The sequence below is a fragment of the Mya arenaria genome, chromosome 4 (genome assembly GCF_026914265.1).
Source record: "Mya arenaria isolate MELC-2E11 chromosome 4, ASM2691426v1".
NCBI classification, from domain to species: domain Eukaryota; kingdom Metazoa; phylum Mollusca; class Bivalvia; order Myida; family Myidae; genus Mya; species Mya arenaria.
Genome location: NC_069125.1, coordinates 12945703 through 12972535, shown reverse-complemented (window position 1 = coordinate 12972535; position 26833 = coordinate 12945703). Strand labels below are relative to the sequence as shown.

Here is a 26833-nt window from a genome sequence, read left to right as displayed (position 1 = left end):
AGCTCGTTCAACTATTTAGAAGTGATGAACGGCAAAATTCGAACATTGCTCTCTTGTCGGGCTGATTCAGGCTAAACTCTCGCTCAACCAATACTACGAAGTAATGGACTGCAAAGTGCAAACGTGTGTCTTTAGTCGGGAAGATGAGGCCAAAATCTCGCTCACAGCATTGTGAAACATTTATTTGATCCTAACATTTCATCAAAAAGTGAAACACTGGGGATCGCACCATTTATACAATCACACACACACTCACTTTAAAGATGTGATGAACGGCGAAGAGCTAAACATTTCGCTCTTGTCGGGCAGTTCAGGTCAGGATAAAATCTCGCTCAACAGTTAAGAGTGATGAGCTACAGGATATAAACTCTGGTCGATTGTCGTGCAAATGAGGCCAAAAGCTCGCTCACACCATTATTTTGTGAAACATTTGATGGGATCATTTCATCAAGACGTGAAACACTGGATCGCAACATTGAAACAATCCGACATACACAAGTGCCGAACACTAATACGCTGTGCTTCTGTATGAAATGTAACAGAAAGAACAAAGAGCACCGTGGTTGCCGACGATGGCTGTTTTGATGCAAGCAACAGTGTCGAGGGTAATGATTGCGGGTCACACTATTACATGACATGGACGAAAGTGAATTTGATAACCTTACCCAGGTATTTCCCATGACCGAAGAATGAAGCCATGCTATGGAACATGAGATATGAAATATGTTCCAAAAACGACATTCACACTCGCTGTATAATTATTTTGTCTAACAATATTTATAATAAACTCTTCCTAAGTTACAGCTTTACCTATTGCCTATTAAGAAATCCGATTCTACAAAAATCAAATCTAGTCGAATATAACCTCCCAGATCAACATGAGTATTAATGACTATTTTATAATTCGTATGAAATAAAATCGTTTGAAATGAAACATCTTACATCGTACATTCCAATGAATATTTCACATGAACTTAATTGGTTTGTTCTAATTTCTTTAAGCTCGAAAGCTGGAAGCTAATAGAATCACTCTTAAAGCCGTTTTCTGGGGCCGGTGATTTGGCCATGAGAAAGTGCCAAATAGTGGGGATCGAAACATAAACCTCTTAGGTGATAGGCTGACTTTTATACCACAAGACCACTCTTACCCTGGTTAGGATCGAACCCACAACCTCTTGAATGAGAGGCGGACACCTATACCATTAGAATTCTCTCACCTTTGTGGGGATCGTACCAACAATCTCTTGAGTGAGAGGCGAACACTCATACCACTAGACCACTCTCACCCAGGTGAGGACCGTACCCACACAACTTCCTGGGTGAGAGGCGGACACTTATACCATCAGACCTTTTACACATGTATTTATGTATTTCATTTAAGTAATGAATTGCGGGCTTGATGTCATTATCGGGGTATGAACGCGATTGGGTTGGTCTAAGTGTGTGGAGTCCGAAGGACTCCACGCGTACTTTGACCAGCCCAATTGCATTCATATTCACTTATATTTACGTTCATATTAACTTATATTTACACCAATAGTTCATTATTTCATTCAATAATTGTTAAAAACATACTTCATTACATTTAAGAAAACCTTTTAGTAACTCTTTCCTACCCATCCTGTAAATAGAACGACCCGACTTTTTTCAAATGACGTCACAATAACGCGGGAACAGATCAGCCACTTGAAATCACTTTTAAACGTGAACTTCAAACACTTATGGCAACAATTCATTAAAAATTTAAAAAATAATTATTTCTAAAATGTTGATTTATATTTAACGGGTCCTGCTGACACAATACAAACAATAACAATATCAATATTTTTCATGTATATTGTTATTCAATGAATTGCGATCCGAACATATCCATCGATTGATAAACGCAATTGCCGAAAGGCAGTTCATTTCAGGAAGTTGAGGTGTAAAAATTCCATGATGAGAGAATAAAGAAGTGTATACCACAATGTTTATTTCACAATAAAAACACTACAAATGGCTGCGGCTGCGGGCTCGGGGCTGGCGGCGGCTAAACACTGCATGCTGTCATGTCGGGCATGACATTCAGCGACGAGTCAAAACAGGAGGCCTTGCTCAGCTCACATCTGTCCAATAGCAATCATGTCCGAGTTTATGGCTCATGATTACAACAAGCCTAAAGTTCGAGTCTAGACTCAGATTTAGTAAATCACTTTTATTACCGTATTTCTGATCGTTTTACAAAAATAAATCACGCTTGAACATATTTATTGAAGTTACGACTAAAAGGGTCATCTTTTCGACAAGTGTATGACTAATTATTGTAAGATCAAGGACGTATTGAAGTTACGACTAAAGTGGTCATCTTTTCGACGAGCGTACGGCCAAGATCTAGAATTTCGGTTAAATAGTATGGCAGTGTTCTGCATTAAAATGAACGTTTTGCTTGGAAAATCAAATAAATACTGTTTGAATTGACTAACGCAACTATAATTTTGGAAATAGGTATTCTTACTACACCGAAATATGGATTCGAAAAATCGATCGAACGATATGATTTTGATAAGATTGCACCTATTTCTTTACAAAAACGGGCCTCAGAATGTAAAATTTCTAGGGTTTAGCGCCAGACGGCGTACGAAGCTAATTCTATTTCTATATTGAATTACGTCTGCCATGCGCTGAGCCATCGATTTGTTGTGTGTAGTGTACATGTAAACATACCGTGAATGTTATGATATGATTTTGCGCCTAAATTGAATTGAATTGAATCAACGAATTCAAATTGTTACTCCTTGTCAAAGATCGTATCGTACACCATTTTCGGATCAGTATTCATTAGTAGTACTGCTATATATTTCAAATCAAAATCACAACTAAAACGACAAAAAAACATTATTTGAATTTGCAATTTAAAATATTTTATCGTACACTCGTTGATAATATGGCCCAATTTGATCGTTATCATATTAAAATGTAATAACACGATGTTTAAATCAAAATAAATTATCTGTTCTGTTCTGTTTGGTTCTGCTCATTAAATCATATACTTTGGAGAGTATGCTACTTACGGGTTCGGGTAAAACTTGCCGTCGGACCCACACACGATGTCGAAGCCCTGATTACAGATGATGGAGTTGATATTCTTGCAAAAGACGCCAACAAGCAGATCCGAGATAGACGGAGTTGTCGCCGCTGGTGTGGTCGCTAACGTCATTGTCACCTGATGTGAAATGGAACATTTGAGCGATTGTTCAGAACTTTGTAAATCTTAACAACGTTGTTAAAGTTATATATTTACACCTCAACTTCCATTCCTTAAATGAACTGTCTTTCAGCAATTGCGTTTATAAATCGATGAACGCAACATCTTCGGATATGATCGGATCGCAATTCATCGCATAACAATACAGTCAAACCTGTAATAAGTGTCCACCCTTGGGAAATGACCGAAGTGGCTGCTTAAGACAGGTGGCCACTTAATCCAGGTTTTACATTTCGGCCACTTTAGCTTTATTCAGAGATGGAGTATGTATCTAAACCACCACCTCACACCAAAATCAATAACATCTGTATCAATATTATTGAAGAAGGTTGAATACAAATACATTTGTATAGATAAAATAACTTTATTTCAAATTTATAAATAAAATACATTAGATAAATGTTGATACAAGGCTTAAACAAAACACACCACATATCAGTCTACGCATTTACACAACTACATGTACATACACATTTTTAGTTCACTTTTTAAAGTTAGTCCGTACATTAAATAAATGTTGACGCATAGCATAAACAAAACACACCACAGATCAGTCTACACATTTACACAACAACATGTGCATACACATTTCCTGTAATTTCCTCTGTCTTTTTGCGTTTGGATTTCCATTGCTTTCATATTCCTCCACAATTTCACGCTCACGCTTAAGTAAGAAATTGATTTGAGTCCGTACAAAGTTAAATTCCTTGGCAACACTTCTTGCACTACGGCCGTTTTCTAATAACTTTATACACTCGACACGTTCTTTTAGAGTCAAACACTTTCGATTAGTCTTTTATTCAGCCATAATCAAAGTTAAAAAAATATCAAGAACAATGCATTGTAAATATCCGTTCGTAGAAATATAAGTCCGTGCACTTTGAAAATAATATTGAAGTGAAAAAAAATCATAACTTGTTTCACGCCGTTCGAATGACAATGCAAACTGTGATATCATAAAAACCGGTGTTTTTGTCGGTATTTAATAATTTACTTCTTAATTATTTAATTATCATATTAATTGTGTCATTAATTGTGTCAATTCTGATAAAAACATTCGCCGACGTGTAATAAACATGATTTCTCGATGAGTAAACACGCATGACAATCGATGATGCAATATTCATTTTCATTGGATGACGGAGATACCCGAGGCCGTCGTTCTTTTCCGTAAACTTCTATATGCAATTAAAGCTGTGTATTGGAAAAATTTATACGCGGAAGTGTCAGTGACAAGGGATTAGTGGCCGCTAATTAGTGATTATATGGCTTCACGGGGACAAAAATTAGTGGCCGTGGCCGCGTTAGACAGTTGGCCGCTTAATCCATGTACTTTATATAGTAAAAACATAAGGGGGGGGAATTTGGAGTGGCCCGTTAAGGCAGGTGGCCATTTAAAGCAGGTGACCGTTCAACCAGGTTTGACTGTATGCATGAAAATTTATGATTTGTTATTGTTTGTTTTGTGTCAGCAGGTGCCGTAAAATATAAATACACATTTAAGAAAGTGTTAAATAATGATATATTAAATGTATCGTTGCCATAAGTGTTTCAATTTTACGTTTAAAAGTGATTTCGAGTTGTTGATCTTTTCCCGCGTTATCGTGACGTCATTTGATTAAACGTTTCCGGTTACAGTCGGGTCGTTCTATTTACAGAATGGGTAAGAAAGGATTACTGAATGGTTTTCTTAAATGAAATGAAGTATTTTTATAACAATTCTTGGATGAAGTAATGCACTATTATATAAATATAATATGTAAATATAAGTAATGAATGGCAGGATTTAAGTCATTATCGGGGGTATGAACGCAATTGGGCTGGTCAAACACACTTTGCCCATTTGCGTTCATTCCCCGATAATGACATCAACCCCGCAATTCATTCATGAAATGAAGTGACTAGAAATGAATGCTTAAATTGAAATGTAAGACCCTGTCTAGACGTACCATGCTAGGACCCTGAGGTACTGAACAATGGACGGCACAAACAGACACTACTAACAATACATGCATCGCAATAATTTTTTAATACTTATATTCACTCTATATAAACATATATTGTCATTCATATGTCAGCAAATTGAAAAATGGTGGTCTTCATTTCTTTGCTCGCTTGCTGCGCTTCCCCAAGCCGAGGGGTGGCCGCATCATTCTGGAAAAAAAGGAATCATTTTGTTTGATTAAATCATTGCGCCACTTTATTGTGCCAATAAACATGGTTTTGCTTCAGTTGTTCGACGAGGTTTAACCCTAAAATATCCACTTAAACATATGTGTATAAATATGCAAAACGAAAAAAGACGAAATGACAACTTTTACTTCAAAGAACGTATGTTTAAGTTAAATTCAGTTGTTTTGGGGTTTTAATTGATACACGACAAAGGTAAAACCTACCAACGACGCATAAACTCCTTTTTTGTTAAAAATACCAGACAAGCTTATGAAAAACATGCAATGTGTTTCCTGATATATAAATTGAGTGACATACTAATGATACAAGTGATGGTGAAATTTAATTGTCATATATATGCCTTTTAATTGCTGTAAAACATAACCGATGCTCATACCTACTGTATATGTAAACAAATATTGCAAAATGGGTTTTAATTGCGCTCATGGCAAAAAGGAGAGAGGTCGGCAATTGTTCCACCAAACACTGCTTTTCGTTATAACCAAATAGTTTTTGCTTTTCGTCATAACAGAATACAAACATTTAATATTTCAATACAGTGTATTCCTCATTTGTAGGTATGAATATATCGTGAGGATAGCATTTGGATTCCGAAACTTCCGTTTTAAGGCGATCTTGGTGAATATATAACAAGTTTTTGGACCAGAAACGTAATTTGATTTTCGTCATAACAAACAACATTTTGTACATTATCAGCATTTGCCCAAATTAAATTGCTCAACATATCGCTTAGTAACCGATTATTATAGTGTACATTTTTCCGCGTAGCCTCCGCTATGTTTTATTAAAATTGATATGAAAACAACAAACTTACAGCGGTAATCCTATCCGAGTCGAGCGGTTTTTTGCTTCACGTTATAACCAAATGTGACGTCACAAACCACGTTGTATGTCCACACTGAGCAATGATAACAGTTTTACCATACGCTAGCACAGTTCGTGCATTTTTAAACGAGAGTTAGTATCTCATGGACATCTCGTTTGCCTTATACATGTATTACAACACTATGATTAAAAACACCTTAAAAGTCCTATTAGTGGTCAGCATTACATTTTGTCTTATCAGCAGTCAGCCGTTCTTTCTTTTAATCAGGTGAAGCAGTAAACAGTGACTGGCCCATTTAGTGGGTAGTTTACACAATATAATGTAGACCTCTTTCGAAATATTTAAGACTGTTAGTTTGCACTTCAGTTTGAAAAAATATGATGTTTTATGCATATTTCTTCAACCGTTAGTAACGCTTTTAGCCATCAAACATTAATTTTCGAACGAAAATATGAAAATCTGCGATCTGATGTTTTGTCAGCAGTCTTATATGACTGGTTTCCATTCATTTTCGCATAAATTGGCTCGTTCAAATTAACAAAAAGTTGTCAAAACGTTCAATCTGTGAGAGCGCAGCTTTAACTTATGGTTAAAAATAGTTATTATGTACTTACGCAGGCGCATAACCATTCATTTTATAACAAAAACAAAACAAAAAAAGTTAAACGGTAAATCTGTGAGAGTGCAGCTCTAATATATCGACTGAATAAAAAAGGTCCGTATAAGGTTCCAATAATTTAAATATGTTGGTTTATATTTCTCTTTCATTTATCAATAATTTCTGCAATGTTAAATATGATATCAAGGTAATGATTTGTTAGGTTAAAAAGACATTTGAAATGAATTCCACAAATCGTCAACCGACCTTATTGGTAGTTGTAGTAGGTGGCATTGTGGTGGAAGTGACCGCCGGTGCCGCCGTGCTTCCTGCGCCGCTCACAATCGGCGATGCCGTGGTGCTAGCCACCGATACACCGCCAGTCCCTCCAGAGTTGGCCGCGGTGGTCATGACGGCGGGTGAAGCTGTGCTGCTGGCACCGGTCATGGCCACCGTTGTCTGAATGTTAACGGAACCGTGGCACTCGCCCATAAACTGAATCGTCAAACTCGCCCCGTCCCTGGTGCACCTCTTTTTAGCAAAAGTGCAGCTGCAGATAGATAAGAAACTTATAAATCAGTGTTAGAACCATGATATTGGTTGCAATATAAGCTGTGGAATAACATCAATATATTCGAACTAAAGAAAAAGATATAAGTTTTTAAAGATGCACTCCTTCTCCCAAATAAGAGTTACTATAGTTAATAGAATTGTTTCAATATACCAAAAAGGATAAATAAATGTCAAAAATAATAGATCTTATGAAGGATACCGAGTTTAATTTAAAAGAAAGGTGCAGAAACAAGGTATTTCTACCTTATGAGACGATAGTATACCACATTAAGTATTTTAACACTCACCAATCATTTAATATTTTTGCGTTTTCAGCTATTAAATACATGATTATGATTATGATTATAATCTTGTTATCAGTAATAAATATTTTCCATATATGCATAATTCAGTAAGTAGTTGAAGGTTTATTATTCAAAAAGTATGTTTGTTATGTATACATGTGTATGTATTGATTTTGAATAAGAGTGTCACGTTGAAAGCATAAATATACAATTTAAAAAACTCTTCCGTTCAGTAGCTGTTTCCTCGGGAATTAATATGTGAGGGTCAGGGGCGGTATTCATAAAACTAAAGTCACTTTCCTTATTTTAGTATTTATCCAGGTCAGGGGGTATACGGGGGATAGCCGGGGAAATGGGCCGTGTTTTTACCTTTCAGGTGGCCCCGCAGTGCCGGGTGAATGCGGTAGTTTTGTCTTCGCGCTAAATCTTTGACTCAAATTCAATCTTAGTTGGTTATTAAATTCGTACTCTGGTACTCACAAAATAATGTAAACATGAACTTGCCCTTGAGCTTATTACAAGTACCAACATCACAGAGCAAGTCAATGGGGTTAACTTCTTGGTGTGGTCATCGGAAACATGGGTTCACTGGGGTTAAAACCCAATATCGAGTGCTCACACTTAAAATAATTATTATCCCCACACTTAAATTACCCGCTGCCGTTACTAAAGATGGACGGTTTGACAATCTCTCGTCTTTCGTGTTTTTTTTTCGCAGAACAGGATAAAAACAATCCACTGATCATTATAAATGTCGCCGTCGCTCCCATCGATGCGAATTGACAACGATGACGAAAAAAAACTATGGAAATGTATCGATTTTTTTCTTCACCAAACAAGCTTAAAAAACTACGGACTAGTCGCTGCTCTCGAAGTTCTGGACGAGGATGGCATCAAAGTTATTACAATTCCGAAATTACTTTGAAATTAGTAACAAAACTAATGTAAAGCAGACGACCTCAAATCTACGCACTAATCGCTGTTAGTTTAAACATTATTTTATTTACAACGATTGTGAAGAAAGCTATACTATATTATGCTAAGTCACACTTGTTGACACGATGTTGCGCGAGAGTATGGTCTTGTGTTGTGTGTTTGCGTGTGGGGGGGGGGGGGGTAGGTGGTGGTGGGGGGGTTGTCGAACCATGGCCACCTCAGTGAGGAGCGAGGCCGCTTACCACTGTGCTTAGCGTACAACCTTATTGCTGTTGGTACAGCAGTTGCATTCAAAGATTAAATCCACCACAACAATGGTACCTAGGTTTTAGCAGTATACTGACATTATTTCTTATTTAAAAGCTTCATTCTCAGAGATTGAGAGTTTTGACTTTTTTTCATTTTAATTTTGTCTCAGAATCAGCTCAGCTGATTTTGGCATCTTCATTTCAGTCATATAACATATCCAATAGAACAAATCTAAATCGTTCGAAAGATCGGCCGAAAAGTTCAACTTTCTTAAAGCGTTACGCCTTTAGCCATAACACATCAATTTCTGACCATAAAATTGAAAACTACGATATCATCTTTAGTCAGCCTTCTTATATCATTTGTTTGTACACATTTACAAAAAAAAAGCTCATTTCAAGACAAAAATGTTGTCAAAGCAGTCAATCTGTGAGACTGCAGCTTTAAGGTTCCCGACCCACAATTATTCTTGTTGTTTAATATCCCCTTTGACATTAATGTTAACATTAGATGTCTGGCGACCCCGTGTACTCTTGGTAACATTGTATGACATTTTATGTTCTTTATTTAATCTGAAATCGAGCGTAAATGAAACATTTTTCAATTTTTGAAGGCCACTTAAACTTGTTTATTATAACAGAACCTTTTGTAATGATACCAAACTAATATGTGGTCACCATGCAGGCATCTAAAATTCCCGTATTTGTGGGCCGGATACCTCAAATGATAATGAACGCTACGCATTGCTCCTGTGTCAGTGTGTGTATACCACGTGATAAATTACGTCATATATGCTACGTCAGAAGGCTACATTTTGCATAAAATAAAGACTTGAATCAAAGATAACTTTTCTTTTACTACACCATTTTAAATAAAACAAAGGACAGTCTATGCCACTTAAAAAGCTCCGCCTTCGTTTTATTACCGGAGTTTGATAAGATGATTAGTTTCATCAAACACGACAAACCTGTTTCCATAATAATGGTTTGACAGTACTCCGTCAGACGGCCGTATTTTGAAAAGGTTTTTCGAAGTGTTTGAATAAACTAAACTCTCAATCATTCTCTGGTAAAAGACCGAAGGCGGGGCTCCATAAGCGGCGTAGACTGCGCTATGATTCATCTAAAATGGTGAAGAAATGGTGAAATTATATTTATTTTAAGTCTTCATTCGAAGCAAAATGTTGCCTTCCGACGTAGCATTAATGACGTAATTTATCACGAGGTATCCACACATTGTACTTACTGGTCGCTGTATGTGACGCCGTCGCTGGCACAGATCGGCTCGTAGGCGTGGCCATAGCAATGAACTTTGGTGAGCTCGAGACAGATCTCGGCGTCTGTTGACGACAGGGCCGGGTCGATACACTCCTGGTGGTGGCAGCCAGTCCCTGGGAACCAAAGTCTTTATTTATTTAACAATCAACATTGGACTATTTGATGTTTTCGGTGCATTGAATGGACTCTTTATACGATCAAGTCTGATTTAAAGCAAAATGTACACTTTTTGTATCTTTTAAGGCTAAAATGACGTAACAGACGCCCTACCATCAATTGGCGAAGGTGTGCCGGTACAGGAGCCATCGGTAGCAACGTCCAATGTGAAGATTGGCTGGCCGTGTTGCTGGTTTTTGTGGTCGGTCATCAACTTGCACCGGTCTTGTGCAAATAGGCAGCTAAAGATGACATTTAATAATATATAATACACACTAGTGTACCCAGGGGGGGGGGGGGCACCCAGCGCCCCCACCCTCCTAAAATCTTCCAAGTTAAATTTTTAATTTAATACAGGAGTAAAAAGGGCAATAAAAAACGCCAAATATGCACCAATTCGGACCAAAAATTGATAAAATGTTCTTGGGCGAGTACCCCATAAATATCCCTTTCGACACTTTGAACCAAACAAATTTCGGTTCTGAGATCGGGGCGCAAGTCAAAAGGTAACGCCCCTTAGTTGCGACCCCTCTAACGTGTAATGCCGGATCCGCCCCTGATACAAGAGCCATATTGGATAATGTCCTGTTAACAGATAGGCTGACAACGGTGCTGGCTCGTGAGGTCAGCCAGCAACTTGCGCCGGTCTTGCGCGAACTTACAGCTGAAGAGAACATTTAAGAAAAATAATGTAGTAAAAATGTTCTCAGGATACAGGCCAGATATAAATCCAAGTATAAACATGTTTATACAGTCGAGCCCCGTTGCCTCGAATTCGCTTGCCTCGATTTCCTCGTTGGCTCGAAAAGGATGTTAAAAAGTCTGAACTCTTTATAATGAAGATAAGCATTCCCGCTTGGCTCGAATTCCCCGCATGTAGTATTTTCGCCAGTCCCTGGGAGTTCGAGCCAACGGGGTTCAATTATACCATAACTATATTGTACAAAAAGTATGAAGTTAAAAAATTATGACTCACTGGTTGTCGTATGTGAAGCCGTTGGTACCACAGACGAAATCTTGTGGGACGGCGATGTGATCATGAAGGTGGTCACAGTGTAAGTGCAGCATCTCGTGGCACAGATCCAAGTCCACAGTCTTGATGACCGTCTCGATACACAACAGCTGCTGGGTTTTGCAGACAATTGTTTGGCCCGCTGTGTTAGTTGACACACGCGATAAAATGAGAATTGATAGACCAATCCGCTCGAAATGCGGATTAATGGCTGAACTTGCTTAAACACTTGAGTTAATTAAGGACCAGGGGTGGTATTCAATAATGATCTTAATTGGATTTAAGAAAGATGTAGCTAATCGGATTTCTCGATATAAATAGCGGGCCTATACAGCGAATGGAGTCAATGATGTACGACCATAAGATTGACTTAAGTTGCATATTGAATTCCACCCAGGACGCTGTAACAATGTTGGTTAATATGCACATACGTAAACATGTGGGCAAATAAACACACTTGATGAAAAAGTGGGGTGAATTGGTACACGTTCATAAATGTGAAAAATGGACACACGCGCTCAAAAGGTAGAGTTTAAGGGGATAGACACTCAGATGGTCTCAAAATCAGCAAATACATATGTCCACAAAACAAGCCTAGAATTGTCAATACAAGGTAGTAGGAGACCTGTATTGAAAAAATACACGTGTTCATTCAGACATTGCAATACTTTGTGATACTGTGCATGGTTATACTATTCCTTTCAAAAAAGCTGCACTGACTCAGGAATAACCCAAGAGCAATTTAACCAAAAACAATCTCTATTTCTTGTCGAACATTCAAACCATTCGGACACTCGCCATCCCGTTTATCTACCACGGCCAAGTATCTTTTTTAAAGATACTGCTTGTTTGCTTTGATTACTGAAGTCAAATTAGTTTCACCCAATAATGTATTTAAATCGAAAAAAGAGTAGGTGTCAAGTAAACATATATTGTGGCACTTTAATATCATTTGCAACAACTCTAGTCAATGGCGTAACTCAGGCCTTACCAGCAATGGCCGTGGTTGTGAGCATAATTATTATTCCGCCTACTTACTTGTATGTGTACATGTACAATTAATTCATGCTAGTGACGTCACAGCTCCATATGAACACTACAAACGTAAGCGGTATAATTGCATTTCGTGATTTCAAATATTAATGGTTTTATTTCACTGCCAAATCCAGGAATTCATAACTTGGTTGGGGGCGGGGGGCGGGGGGGGGGGTTGTTACGCTCAAAACTAAGTTTATTAGACACCCAAACTCATAACAAAGTTTTAATTGACACATACGCTAAAAACTAAGTTTATTGAGCACACAAACTCCTAACTAAGGTTTAATTGAAGCATACCCTCAAAACTAAGTTCATTGGGCACACAAACTCCTAACTAAGGTTTAATTGACACATACGCTCCAAACTAAGCTTTTGGACACACAAACTCCTATCTAAGGTTTAATTGACACATACACTCAAAACTAACTGTATTGGACACACGTTTTTAACTTAGGATTAATTTATTCATACGCTCAAAACTAAGCTTTTGGACACACAAACTCCTAACTAAGGTTTAATTGACACATACGCTCAAAACTAAGCTTTTGGACACACAAACTCCTAACTAAGGTTTAATTGACACATACACTCAAAACTAACTGTATTGGACACACGTTTTTAACTTAGGATTAATTTATTAATACACTTATAACTAAGCTTTTGGACACACAAACTCCTAACTAAGGTTTATTTGACACAAACGCTCAAAAATAAGTTCATTGGACACCCAAACATTTAACTAAAGTTTCATTGACACATACTCTGAAAACTAAGTTTATTGGACACACAAACTCTTAACTAAGGTTTATCGACACATACGCTGAAAACTAAGTTTATTGGACGCACAAACTCTTCACTAAGGTTTTATTGACACATACGCTCAAAACTAACTTTAATGGACACACGTTTTTAAACCCTTAACTTAGGATTAATTTATTCATACGCTGAAAACTAAGTTTATTAGGCACACAAACTTCTATCTTAGGTTTGATGGACACATACGCTGAAACATAGAATCTTTGGGTCCAATACGCTAAACAAGAGCTGTCGTAAGACAGCTCGCTCGGTTATTTATCGCTTCGTCTATAAGACATATAACTGAATATGTCAAACACAGGGGATATAATTTGTATTTAGAATCATCTAACGTAATTGTCTTAAGGCCCTGAACACTAAGGTGAAGAAATATGTCCTTGCATAAGAGATATGAACATCAGCCCAAAGACTGTAACCCCACGTTCTAAGACAATCATGGATTCATAATTTGCATTTAGCATCATATACAGTCGTCTTACCTAATTATCTGATGGCGTTGAACAACTCTGTGAGGTTCTTAGAAAATTGAATGACTGAGTTGTTTAGGAGATATGGTAAAAGTCACAATGTGCCGGAAAACTTCCTCATCTAATCATGCGCGTTAATTTGCATCATAGGTCACATGATGGTCATAGAAACGTCCTACTTACTTGTCCCGTGGCACTGAACAGCTGTTTAAAGTATCAAGACAATGGTTATGCAAGTTGAAAGATAAGACTTTAAATCCAAACTTGTCCTTAAACTTAATTCAAACTGCCTTAGTTCATCGAGTGCCGCAATTTGTATTTAAGATCATATAGAGTTGTTAAACTAAAGTGTTTGATGACCATGAACGACTGTGTGAATTACCAAGTCAATTTAACGAAAGGTGTTCGAGATATGAGTAAATTTCCTATCTTGCCCAAAAACTTAAACCAAAGTCAATCAAAGCCTTTACTTTAATTTAGGATCATAATTATAGACTAAGGTAATTTCTACCTTGATTGTCTAAATGCTCTAAGCAACTGTGTGGAGTATTCAATTAATTAAATGAATGGTTTATGAGATATAGCTTTAATCCGCCCGTGTCTGTCCGTTCGTCCGTTCGTCCGTCTGTCTGTCTTATTGAACATTTTTTCTCAAGAATATACGTTGATTTAACGTGTTTGCAATCGTTTGTTTCAATACATGTTCGTGTTTGTAAACGCTATTAATGATATTAAACATTTCTAATTAAGATAACTAGAAAAAGTTTACCCCATTAAACGTAAGTTCTTGTAAATGATTGTTTCAGTATACCAGTGTGTGTATACCACGTGATAAATTGCGTCATAAATGCTACTTCGGAAGGCAATATTTTGCCTCGAATGAAGACTTTAAACAAAGAAAACTTCACTTTTTTTTCACCATTTTAAATGAAACTTAGCGCAGTCTACGCCGCTTACGGAGCCCCGCCTTCGGTCTTTTACTAGAGTTTGATTGAGAGTGTAGTTTCTTAAAACGCTTCGACAGACCTTTTCACAATTTGACCGTCTGACGGAGCACTGGGCAAAACATTGTTTTGGAAACAGGTTTGTTGAAGTGTTTGATGAAAATAATCACCTTATCAAACTTCGGTAATAAAACGAAGACGGGGCTTTTAAGCGGCATAGACTGCCCTTGGTTACATAGAAAATGGTGTAGTAAAATAAAAAAGGAATCTTTGATTTAAGTCTTCATTTTAAGCAAAATGTTGCCTTCCGACGTAGCATATAGGACGCAATTTAACACGTGGTATACACACACTGGCATATATGTTAGATCTAGTTAGCCCTGTGACGTTTGTTGCATCATGTGAGTTCAAGTAAACTTTTGTTCCAAATTTATTTTGTTTCAGATCGACTTTTTAATGTTCAAATAAACGATTAAAGTGACACTATTACTCAAAATCATTGCATACACATGTATAACAAACACAAATTTTGAGTGATACAACTTATACTAATTACTTAATAATGCATTAATGGAAAATATTATATAAATATTACTGATAGCAAGATTTTAACCGTGTATTTAATAGCTGAAAACGCAAAAATATAAAATGATTGGTGAATGCTAAAAGATTTACTGTGATTTTCTATCGTGTCATAAGGTAGACATACTGTGTTTTCTATACATTTCGTTCAAATTAAACTCGGTATCCTTTATAATGACCGTTGTTTTCGACATTTATTAATCCTTTTTAGTAAATTAAAACAATTGTTTTAATGGTGAAAAATCTTATTTGGGAGTAAGAGTGCATCTTTAAGTCTAGAAAAGGTGGGGTTAAGTAATCGTAAGTTCCAGTAAATGTTAGATCTAACTAGCATTAAAAAGTTTGTTCCAACGAATGTGAGTTTAAAAATAGATAAACGTTTGTTTTAGAATCAAGGGCCGAGGTGTTCCGATTGGCGCTCAGGTGGGTATTGAACACGGTTCGCCTTGGTGATATAGCTTTACATAAAAGTAAGCTCTTAACGTAATCCACAGTAAACATTAATGCAAAGCAGTTTTACTCACAACGATTTGAGGATAGGTGGGCGATTAAGGGCGTTAATTGTACTCTTGGAAAAAAAACCTAAAATTATATATACCCTGACAGATAAGTCTGAGTTAGAGTTTAAAATGCATAACCATTGGCAAAACAACCGATTTCATTAAAGGGGCTAGACACCAAATGATCTCAAAATCGGCAAATGCATTATTCCACAAAACGTAGAATTTTCAATACGAGCTGGTATGAGGCCGACATTACGCCAGTTTACATGATTAAAAGACTATTTTAACGCTCTCTCAGCTATGCTTCACCGTTGGAAGGCGTTTCATATTTAAAGTGTTTATATTTAGCATGTGAAAAGCAAAAGCTGCGAAAGATACATGTGTCATAAGCGATGTGATACACCAGTTAGTAAGATGCAATGTGTTGTACACAAAGATATCAATTTTATGTAAATTTTTGACAATTTTTTATTTTTCTTGCAATTGTATCATCTGGTGTCTAGTCCCTTTAAGTCCCAATCTTGAAACTGTAGCATATGTACACATACTACCTCTTCAGGTGGTATGGGACTTAATCAAAGTGCATGTTTTGTCTGTGTTCATGCTTTTTTAATCCTGATTTATGTGTCAGGGTATATTTTATGTTGTTTTTTTTCAAGAGTACCATTTAGGCCCTAAATCGCTCACCTATCCATAATCCATTGTTCGTTTAACATGTATACACAATAAAACGTAAACGCTTCAGCAAACGTCTGTTACCCGATTTACCTGCTGTAATATATCCTAGGAAACAGAGCAAGAGAATCATGGTGAGATATCACTGTCCTGAAGAAATCACGATACTGCTATGTATTTGGATATAAGTCATAAGGCCAATCAAAACGAATGTTGTGGTTCGGATTACACGACCGACCTGACCATTGTTTGTTTCTTCTCTAAATATAAACCATGTGGTAGTATTATTTGTACAAGATGATACAGTTCCCTTATAGTGAGTAACTTTCTTTGCGACATTAATGATAAAATATGTACAGTCGAAGCTCATTATGTCGAACTCTGTTATCTCGATGTTCGGGTTATGTCGAACTTTTACGAATGTTTTGGGTTAAGTTAGATATATTTTGTATTTCAGTTATATCGAATGTTCGATGTCTCGAAGTATTTCCCGAGGTCCAAACGACTTCGATATAGCGAGTCTTTACTGTATGTAAATAAACAATAATACAAAACACATACTTTGGACACAGTGAAATGATTTTACCAATTACAGTCGAACCCCGTTGGTTCGAACTCGTTTTGCTCGATTTCCTGGCTGGATCGAACTGGATATTTAGGACCCATTTCTTTTTACTGAAGGTAAGAATTCCCGCTTGGCTCGAATTTTCTTAGGGACGAGGTATTTTCGCCGGTCCCTAGAAGTTCGAGCCAAAGGGGTTCGACGGTAAATTGTTTTCCCTACTTACCTAGCCTGTTTACCCACACAACTCAACAACACACTCTCGCGTTACTTCGTACCAACCAGAGTGATAAGTATAATGTTGTAATAACTTGCAGTCGAACCCCGTTGGCTCGAACTCTACTATGGACGAGCTAAAATACCTCGGGCCTCGGAAAATTCGAGCCATGCTGGAATGCTTACCTTCAGTATATAGAAATCGATCCTTTACATCCAGTTCGAGACAATGAAGAATTCGATCCAAGCGAGTTCGAGCCAACGGGATTCGACTGTATTTCAAAATCGTTGAAAAATAAGTAAGTTTTATCTAAACTAGCCTGTTTTTGTCCGCATATAACAGGAACCACAAAATTGTATTTGTTTGGCCTAACAAAGATTAGATAATGCGGCGAAGGAGTAGGTCAATTCCATTGGAGAGATACAACATGCACGTCGAGATTTTGGGGATAGAACCGAACGAATCGAACAAACTGAATCTTGCGAGATAAATACGTTCTTTTGTAGCAGTTTTAAAACAGTCTGACGTCAATAATTTGGGTAATCGCATTTTTCTATGTGCAGTATTTATGTGACATCCCTCGTAGGCGGAATACACCCATACCATATTTGGAAACCAATATTACCTGTATATACGTTTGTCCGTAAACATGTAGAATGACGATCGTGACGTCGGATGTACTAAGTTCGCTCAAGGATAAACAATCTGACTGAGAGAAATCCCTGTGGTCTGAGCTTTAATGTACAAGTATAATTTGAAAAGAACACTTGGGCCAACCTCTCGAAACTACTTGAGTCTGTTATAACATGATTAAGCTAAGCTCACTATTTTTGTTCTTCTAAAATTTGTAAAAAAAAATATTATTTTTGAAAGTTTTTTTAATGTAAATTGAAGTCATATGTCTGATTTTCACTAAAAACTATGTTTTCTACTATCTTTTATTTATCAAAATCAGGTTAAAGTAAGAAATTTTGCAAAAACAAAATAAGCAACTAAAATATGACCAAAAAAGTTTCGAGAAATCAGAGCCAGTGAAATACTTATCCTGTTTTACTATTAAACGATTTGTAACCATGTAGCAAACTCGAGAGAAACGGAGATCTTTATAAGGCGAAACATGAGTACTGGTTAAAAGTGTCAAGATGGCGTTGAAGATGGCCGCCAAATTTTACCAAATCAGCAGTATAGTGTCACAGAGCGCTCTTTGCTTAAGCAACACATTAAGATGACTACATTTGATACACATATGATATTGGGACGATTACTCCAGACTTCGTAACAAGTTAACAACGTTGTTAACGTCATCGTTGTTAACTTCCAAATCGTTACTGCCCTGAAAGAGAAATGGATACATTTGTGGTCTGCTGTATTTCAAACAAGATTTCAGATAACTATTTCAGCTGTACTTATTTATTTATGTCAAATTTATTAATTTAGTTAAATATGTGAGCACATCATCAAATACTTCACGTTTAAAGCTCAAGATGGCGTTCAAGATGGCCGCCAAGTTTTACCAAATCAGCTGTTTACTCTAAATTGTGTTTTACAACGCGCTCTTTTCTTAAGCAACAAGACTTCATTTGATACACATATCATATTGAGACGTTTTTGTTAACGCCATCGTTGTTAACTTTCAAATTGTTACTGCTCTGGAAGAGTAATGGATACACTTGTGACCTGCTGTATTTTTAACAAAATTTGAGACAAGTGTTTCAGCTGTACTTATTCAAATTAAAGCATGCGAACACATCATTAAACAATTCACGTTTAAAAGCTACAACGGTTTCGTTTATCACGTTGCTAACTTTAAATAAGATATTAACAATCGGCCCATTGTTTAAATCATTTACGTATCCCGAATGCCATTATTAAATGCCAGTTTGAATCATGGACACATACGTTTAATCAAAAGTTGACCCATTTCTGTCGGTCGCCAGTTCTACAAGAGAGACAGTTTCTTGATAGCAAACCAATTCTCTGTATTTCGTGAGGCTTACACCGAAAAAGTCTTCTAATTAACAAACCGATTCTCTGCCGAATGCGAACTAACAGGAGAAACAGGTTTACTTGTTTTATTGGCCCTGAGTCTAACGAGAGAAATAGGGACACTTGATAACTTCACCGTTTTACTGTTGGCCCTTAGTCTAACGAGAGAAACAGGGACACTTGATAACTTCACCGTTTTACTGTTGGCCCTGGGTCTAAGGAGAGAAGCAGGGATTCTTGATAACTTCACCGTTTTACTGTTGGCCCTGAGTCTAACGAGAAAAGCAAGGACATTTGATAACATCTCCGTTTTTCTGTTGGCCCAGAGTCTAACGAAAGAAACATGGACTCTTGATAACTTCTACGTTTTTCTGTTGGCCCTGAGTCTAACGAGAAAAGCAAGGACACTTGATAACTTCTCCGTTTTCTGTTGGCCCAGGGTCTAACGAAAGAAACATGGACTCTTGATAATTTCTCCGTTTTTCTGTTTGCCCTGAGACTATTGAGAGAAGCAGGGACACTTGATTACTTCTTCGTTTTTTCTGTTTGACCTGAGTCTAATGAGAGAAGCAAGGACACTTGATAACTTCTTCGTTTTTCTGTTTGACCTGAGTCTAACGAGACAAGCAGGGATCCTTGATAACTGCACCGTTTTTCTGTGTGCCCAGAGTCTTACGAGAGAAACAGGGATACTTGATAACTTCACCGTTTTTCTGTTGGCCTAAAGTCTAACGAGAGAAACAGGGATACTTGATAACTTCTTCGTTTTTCTGTTGGCCCTGAGTCTAACGAGAGAAACAGGGATACTTGATAACTTCTCCGTTTTTCTGTTGGCACTGAGTCTAACGTGAGAAACAGGGATTCTTGATATCTTGGGCGTTTTCCTGTTGGCCATGAGTCTAACGAGAGACAGGGACACTTGATAACTTGGGCGTTTTCCTGTTGGCCCTGAGTCTAACGAGAGACAAGGACACTTGATAACTTGGGCCTTTTCCTGTTGGCCCTAAGTCTAATGAGAGACAGGGACACTTGATAACTTGGGCGTTTTCCTGTTGGCCCTGAGTCTAACGAGGGACAGGGACACTTGATAACTTGGAAGTTTTCCTGTTGGTACTGAGTCTAAGGAGGGGAACGGGGAGACTTGAAAACTTCATCGTTTTCCTGTTAAACCTGAGTCTAACGAGAGAAACAAGGACACTCGATAACGTCTCCATGTTTCTGTTAGCCCTGCGTCTAACGAGAAAAGCAAGGACACTTGATTACTTCTCCGTTTTTCTGTTGGCCCTGAGTCTATCGAGAAAAGCAAGGACACTTGATAACTTCTCCGGTTTTCTCTTTGCCCTGAGTCTAACGAGAAAAGCAAGGACACTCGATAACTTCTCCATGTTTCTGTTAGCCCTGCGTCTAACGAGAAAAGCAAGGACACTTGATTACTTCTCCGTTTTTCTGTTGGCCCTGAGTCTATCGAGAAAAGCAAGGACACTTGATAACTTCTCCGTTTTTCTTTTGACCATGAGTCTAACGAGAGAAGCAGGGACACTTGATAACTTCTCCGTTTTTCTTTTGGCCCTGAGTCTAACGAGAGAAACATGGCGACTTGATAACTTCTCCGTTTTACTGTTGGCCCTGAGTCTAACGAGAAAAGCAAGGACACTTGATCACAGTTACTTGGTATTTGGACTGCATTTTTGGCCATTCGATATACCATATTCGAGCGATTGGTCCCTAGGGTGATCTCTTGGACTGAGAATCATAAATATTGTGTTTTAGTACTCTATGATACACCTAATAAACAAAAATTCCACTTTCCGTCGTTTATTTTTAAATATTAAATATTCACAAGTTTTGAAGGTTAGCGGATTTCGGATTGAGACATATGTATGGAAACGAGCTCAGATCTACAAGATTTTTTCAATAAAACAAATGTATACGTCGCATGCATGTTCAGAAGGAAGGTATCTCCAAGGTGCAATCGCTCAACAAGCACAAACTAATAGCGTTTTCGCAAATTTCTTTGACAACTTTCCCAAGAATACTGTTCATTTACCGACTCGTGATGTCAATGACTCTGTACAATACTGATCTTCAAAATTAGAGAATTTAAAAGAGCTCCTTGAATGGGGAAAAAACTGTTAATTAGCACGCAGGGTTCTCAAAAAAATAAGTGCTCATTGTGTCTTATTGATATCTGTACATCCAATAACACTAGTGCAACTAAACTACTGTTTTGTGACATACAGAGCAAACGTTTGGTACAAGTAGTATCAATGTTAGACCTACAACATCACTTCTCCCTCGATCACTGACACAATTATTATTTTTTATTAGAGTCACTTATTATTGTCAGACTTAATTATCCCTTGCAGAGGCTCATAGAGATTCATACGTGAAGTCAAGGTTTCACAGCTTTTATTTTAGCCCATCTAAATTATTAATCAAAGGTCCGTGTTTACAAGGCACAATTTTAAAAACATCATTTTTGTAATGTTGTTAACTTGTTACATTAGCATACAAATTGGAGCATTTTTCATAAACATTGAAATTAGTTGCCATTTTTTGAAGTTTCATGCATATAAAGCTACTGCTAAAAATGTTTTGTTTTTGTCTTCTCATCTCCCTAAATCATCACCACACTAAAGTCTTAAGTGGTAACAAAACCCCAATAGAACAGCGTAAGAGTGATGTCAGTGTCTGAGCTGAAGCAACTGTAGACACACATTCTAGTGATAAAGAAAGGTTTGTCAAAGGATATGCATGCATCTTACACTCTGAAACTAGCAGATCCTGATCATATTGCCTTCAAAGAAATATCTGATAGAAAAGAAGCATTGGACAGGTTATGTGAAGGTATTTTATTGTAAGGGTATTATCATTTTCTAACGTCATATATGCCATAATTCTGGAAGGATTCCTGGCAACTCTTGCAACCAGGGGATTATGTCTTCAACAGGGGGAATTTTATTGTTCATCAATAATTAGTGTTATGGGAGCATTTAAAGGTGTGCTCTTCTTTTAAAAAACACTAATGAGATATATGCTGGTTTAAAAATGTATCGTACAATATTTTAGGGTAATTCACAACCAACATGTATCGTATAACATATCTATTTTTTATATTTGATCTAACCACCAATTACATGTCTGTTTGTTAAACTTCAAAGTAATGTTTTAGGACTTAAGGTACAGGACTGTAACCTTTTAAAATAAGCTGCTTTTTTCTAAAGATGTTAATGTCTTCAACATATCTTCAGGGGTTTTATAGTAATATTTTATTCCTCAGTAATAGCTTTGTAATAATCCTGTTCAAATTTATTTTTCATTTTATTTTTAGAGCAGCATGGGAGATTTTTATGCATATAGTATGATTGATTTTAACTCCGAAATTTAACATATTGTCGTAGCCCTGTTGTTTTTTTTACCTCAGCCTTGGGTCAAATTTTATTAAATATAATACTGCTTACAAATGAACTTGCAACAAAGCCATAATCTTTCAAGGCTTTTAAACTTTAAAATTATTTGTTCATTTGCGGTTTAAGTAGTATTAATATTAAACCCTTGATGAAGTTTGTCTTCACTTTTGCCTGCAAAAATTGTTGAAGTATTTGGACATATACAACAATCAAAAGCAGAATCATATGATTCTGGTTTTAATTCAGTTGGGTTTTACCCCTTTGTCCTAGCATAAGCAGTACTGTTGTTTTATTCTTTGTTCATGTTTCAGGTGATATCCGTTACAGATCCATTGATGTTGATTTGTACTTTTGTTTGGTATTGGGCTGTTGTTACGTTTGGATAAGTGGACAGGTATTCTTTTCCATTCTTGAAACTTGCTTAGTAAGTCTAGCAGTGTGGTTTCATTGAGAAAATGTTATTTGGAAAGTAGTTTTGAGTATTAATTATCCATTTCGTGACACTTCTCAGACAGAGTTCATGCAGATTGTGATGTAGTTCACACTTTTGGTTCTTCTAAACTTTGCTTGCAGTATTGTGATGGTTCTCTTCTGAACATCCACTCGTTGTGCTACCTGGAATAGGAAATGAAATTGGATAAGTTGAATTATTTAATCTAAAGATATTTCAGCAAATCTTTATGTCTTATTGTTTATAACATGTGCAATGACCTAACATTTACCTTGAAATGGGAAATTCCTGTCAGCACTATTAGGTCTGCGATTTTTGATAATGGACCCATTTAATGGTTTGCAATAGTGACTTGAAATTGGCTTTAAAATTTTAATTGTATAAGTAATTTGCAACTTAACCTACCTTGGTTTTAGCTTTTCCGCTTCAGCTAAAGGATTTAACAAAATTAGTTGGTGGATATTGATGTTTGTCTAAAATAACCACATCAAAAACATTACAATGATTCAATTGAAAACAAAGAAATGGCAGCGATATTAAAACTGAGTACTGAATAAGTGTTGGAACAAGGTTCGTGTATAAAGCCACATTAAATAAAGCCAAACGGACTGGAAACAAGAGCCTGATAACAATGCTATATGAAATCAATTCTGAAACACTTTTGTCAGTTGTTTGCCATTAGTAAATTAGCTCAAAAGTAAGCAATCGGTGAGTGTTAAAATGCATGAGCAGTTTATCAGTGAAGAAAGTGTTGATTATAAAATTGTTTGTTGTACACAAAATCATTAATATGAGTCCTGATCAAATTAATTTGCAGGCTATACTATTGTTGAAGGAAAACTGTATCTTCATCGTAAAGTTTTAAACGTTAGATGATTTATTGCCTATCTAATCACAGTGCAATACTTATCAGTGTGTGTATACCACATGATAAATTACGTCATATATGCTACGTCAGAAGGCAATTTTGCTTAAAATGAAGACTTAAATCAAAGATAACTTTTCTTTGACTACACCAATTTAAATGAAACCAAGGGCAGTCTATGCCACTTTTAACGATCTCCGCCTTCGTTACCGAAGTTTCATCGACAAACAGGTTTCCAAAATAATTTTGACAGTGCTCCGTCAGACGGCCGTATTGTCGAAGTATTTTAAGAAACTACACTCTCTATTGAACTCTGGCAAAAGACCGAAGGCGGTGCTCCTTAAGCGTCGTAGACTGCGCTATGTTTCATTTAAATGGTGAATAAATATGAAAGTGATCTTTGTTTAAAGTCTTTATCTGACGCAAAATATTGCCATCCGGCGTAACATTTATGACACAATTTATCACGTGGTATATACACACTGCTTATGTAGACGATATTGTGACATATAATATTGAACCAGTGAGCCTGATTTGAATTGTTTTAATATTGGTGTATGGTTGTTGGTGGTTCGTACAGATTCACCAGTGAATTATAAATGATGTTAATCTGTTTAATGATGCGACATTGGCTTTCAAGAACACTGCCAATACACCCGCTTTGGCATTCTACAGCACTGGGGATAGTGCCCGGAGCAGTTTACGCACAGCATTGCGACCGAGCAGCGCATTGCACCCTGGTCTGCCGCCCCCGCTCACCCCACCCGCCAATTTTTTTTATTCCGAAAAACACTGCCAATACACCCGCATTGGCATTCTACAGCACTGGGGATAGTGCCCGGAGCAGTTTACGCACAGCATTGCGACCGAGCAGCGCATTGCACCCTGGTCTGCCGCCCCCGCTCACCCCACCCGCCAATTTTTTTTATTCCGAATAACACTGCCAATACACCCGCATTGGCATTCTACAGCACTGGGGATAGTGCCCGGAGCAGTTTACGCACAGCATTGCGACCGAGCAGCGCATTGCACCCTGGTCTGCCGCCCCCGCTCACCCCACCCGCCAATTTTTTTTATTCCGAAAAACACTGCCAATACACCCGCATTGGCATTCTACAGCACTGGGGATAGTGCCCGGAGCAGTTTACGCACAGCATTGCGACCGAGCAGCGCATTGCACCCTGGTCTGCCGCCCCCGCTCACCCCACCCGCCAATTTTTTTTATTCCGAAAAACACTGCCAATACACCCGCATTGGCATTCTACAGCACTGGGGATAGTGCCCGGAGCAGTTTACGCACAGCATTGCGACCGAGCAGCGCATTGCACCCTGGTCTGCCGCCCCCGCTCACCCCACCCGCCAATTTTTTTTATTCCGAAAAACACTGCCAATACACCCGCATTGGCATTCTACAGCACTGGGGATAGTGCCCGGAGCAGTTTACGCACAGCATTGCGACCGAGCAGCGCATTGCACCCTGGTCTGCCGCCCCCGCTCACCCCACCCGCCAATTTTTTTTATTCCGAAAAACACTGCCAATACACCCGCATTGGCATTCTACAGCACTGGGGATAGTGCCCGGAGCAGTTTACGCACAGCATTGCGACCGAGCAGCGCATTGCACCCTGGTCTGCCGCCCCCGCTCACCCCACCCGCCAATTTTTTTTATTCCGAAAAACACTGCCAATACACCCGCATTGGCATTCTACAGCACTGGGGATAGTGCCCGGAGCAGTTTACGCACAGCATTGCGACCGAGCAGCGCATTGCACCCTGGTCTGCCGCCCCCGCTCACCCCACCCGCCAATTTTTTTTATTCCGAAAAACACTGCCAATACACCCGCATTGGCATTCTACAGCACTGGGGATAGTGCCCGGAGCAGTTTACGCACAGCATTGCGACCGAGCAGCGCATTGCACCCTGGTCTGCCGCCCCCGCTCACCCCACCCGCCAATTTTTTTTATTCCGAAAAACACTGCCAATACACCCGCATTGGCATTCTACAGCACTGGGGATAGTGCCCGGAGCAGTTTACGCACAGCATTGCGACCGAGCAGCGCATTGCACCCTGGTCTGCCGCCCCCGCTCACCCCACCCGCCAATTTTTTTTATTCCGAAAAACACTGCCAATACACCCGCATTGGCATTCTACAGCACTGGGGATAGTGCCCGGAGCAGTTTACGCACAGCATTGCGACCGAGCAGCGCATTGCACCCTGGTCTGCCGCCCCCGCTCACCCCACCCGCCAATTTTTTTTATTCCGAAAAACACTGCCAATACACCCGCATTGGCATTCTACAGCACTGGGGATAGTGCCCGGAGCAGTTTACGCACAGCATTGCGACCGAGCAGCGCATTGCACCCTGGTCTGCCGCCCCCGCTCACCCCACCCGCCAATTTTTTTTATTCCGAAAAACACTGCCAATACACCCGCATTGGCATTCTACAGCACTGGGGATAGTGCCCGGAGCAGTTTACGCACAGCATTGCGACCGAGCAGCGCATTGCACCCTGGTCTGCCGCCCCCGCTCACCCCACCCGCCAATTTTTTTTATTCCGAAAAACACTGCCAATACACCCGCATTGGCATTCTACAGCACTGGGGATAGTGCCCGGAGCAGTTTACGCACAGCATTGCGACCGAGCAGCGCATTGCACCCTGGTCTGCCGCCCCCGCTCACCCCACCCGCCAATTTTTTTTATTCCGAAAAACACTGCCAATACACCCGCATTGGCATTCTACAGCACTGGGGATAGTGCCCGGAGCAGTTTACGCACAGCATTGCGACCGAGCAGCGCATTGCACCCTGGTCTGCCGCCCCCGCTCACCCAACCGCCAATTTTTTTTATTCCGAAAAAAAACTGCCATACACCGCATTGGCATTCTACAGCACTGGGGATAGTGCCCGGACAGTTTACGCACGCATTGCGACCGAGCAGCGCATTGCACCCTGGGCCTTTTTTATT

The 26833-nt window shown here is 38.5% G+C and overlaps 1 protein-coding gene across 1 annotated transcript; it reads right to left on the bottom strand.

The window, feature by feature from the left end:
- Positions 1 to 1955: 1955 nt before the first annotated feature.
- LOC128230634 (agrin-like) lies at positions 1956 to 12364 on the bottom strand. Its single transcript, XM_052943076.1, has 7 exons — positions 12340 to 12364; positions 11313 to 11490; positions 10451 to 10578; positions 10149 to 10293; positions 7129 to 7411; positions 3051 to 3202; positions 1956 to 2105 (listed from the first exon to the last, which is right to left on the bottom strand). Exons 1-7 carry the CDS (start codon positions 12362 to 12364, stop codon positions 2030 to 2032), a joined length of 987 nt encoding a protein of 328 aa, XP_052799036.1. The 3' UTR covers positions 1956 to 2029.
- Positions 12365 to 26833: the final 14469 nt, after the last annotated feature.

What these genes read in the sequence shown, in the direction of transcription:
- LOC128230634 (XM_052943076.1), bottom strand. Translation starts at nt 12,364, where the DNA reads ATGCTCACAACCACGGCCATTGCTG. An exon ending in CACACCTTCGCCAATTGATG is followed by an intron (nt 10,294 to 10,450) that starts GTAGGGCGTCTG and finishes TTTGGTTCCCAG; the next exon opens with GGACTGGCTGCCACCACCAG. An exon ending in CTACTACAACTACCAATAAG is followed by an intron (nt 3,203 to 7,128) that starts GTCGGTTGACGA and finishes ATTTCACATCAG; the next exon opens with GTGACAATGACGTTAGCGAC.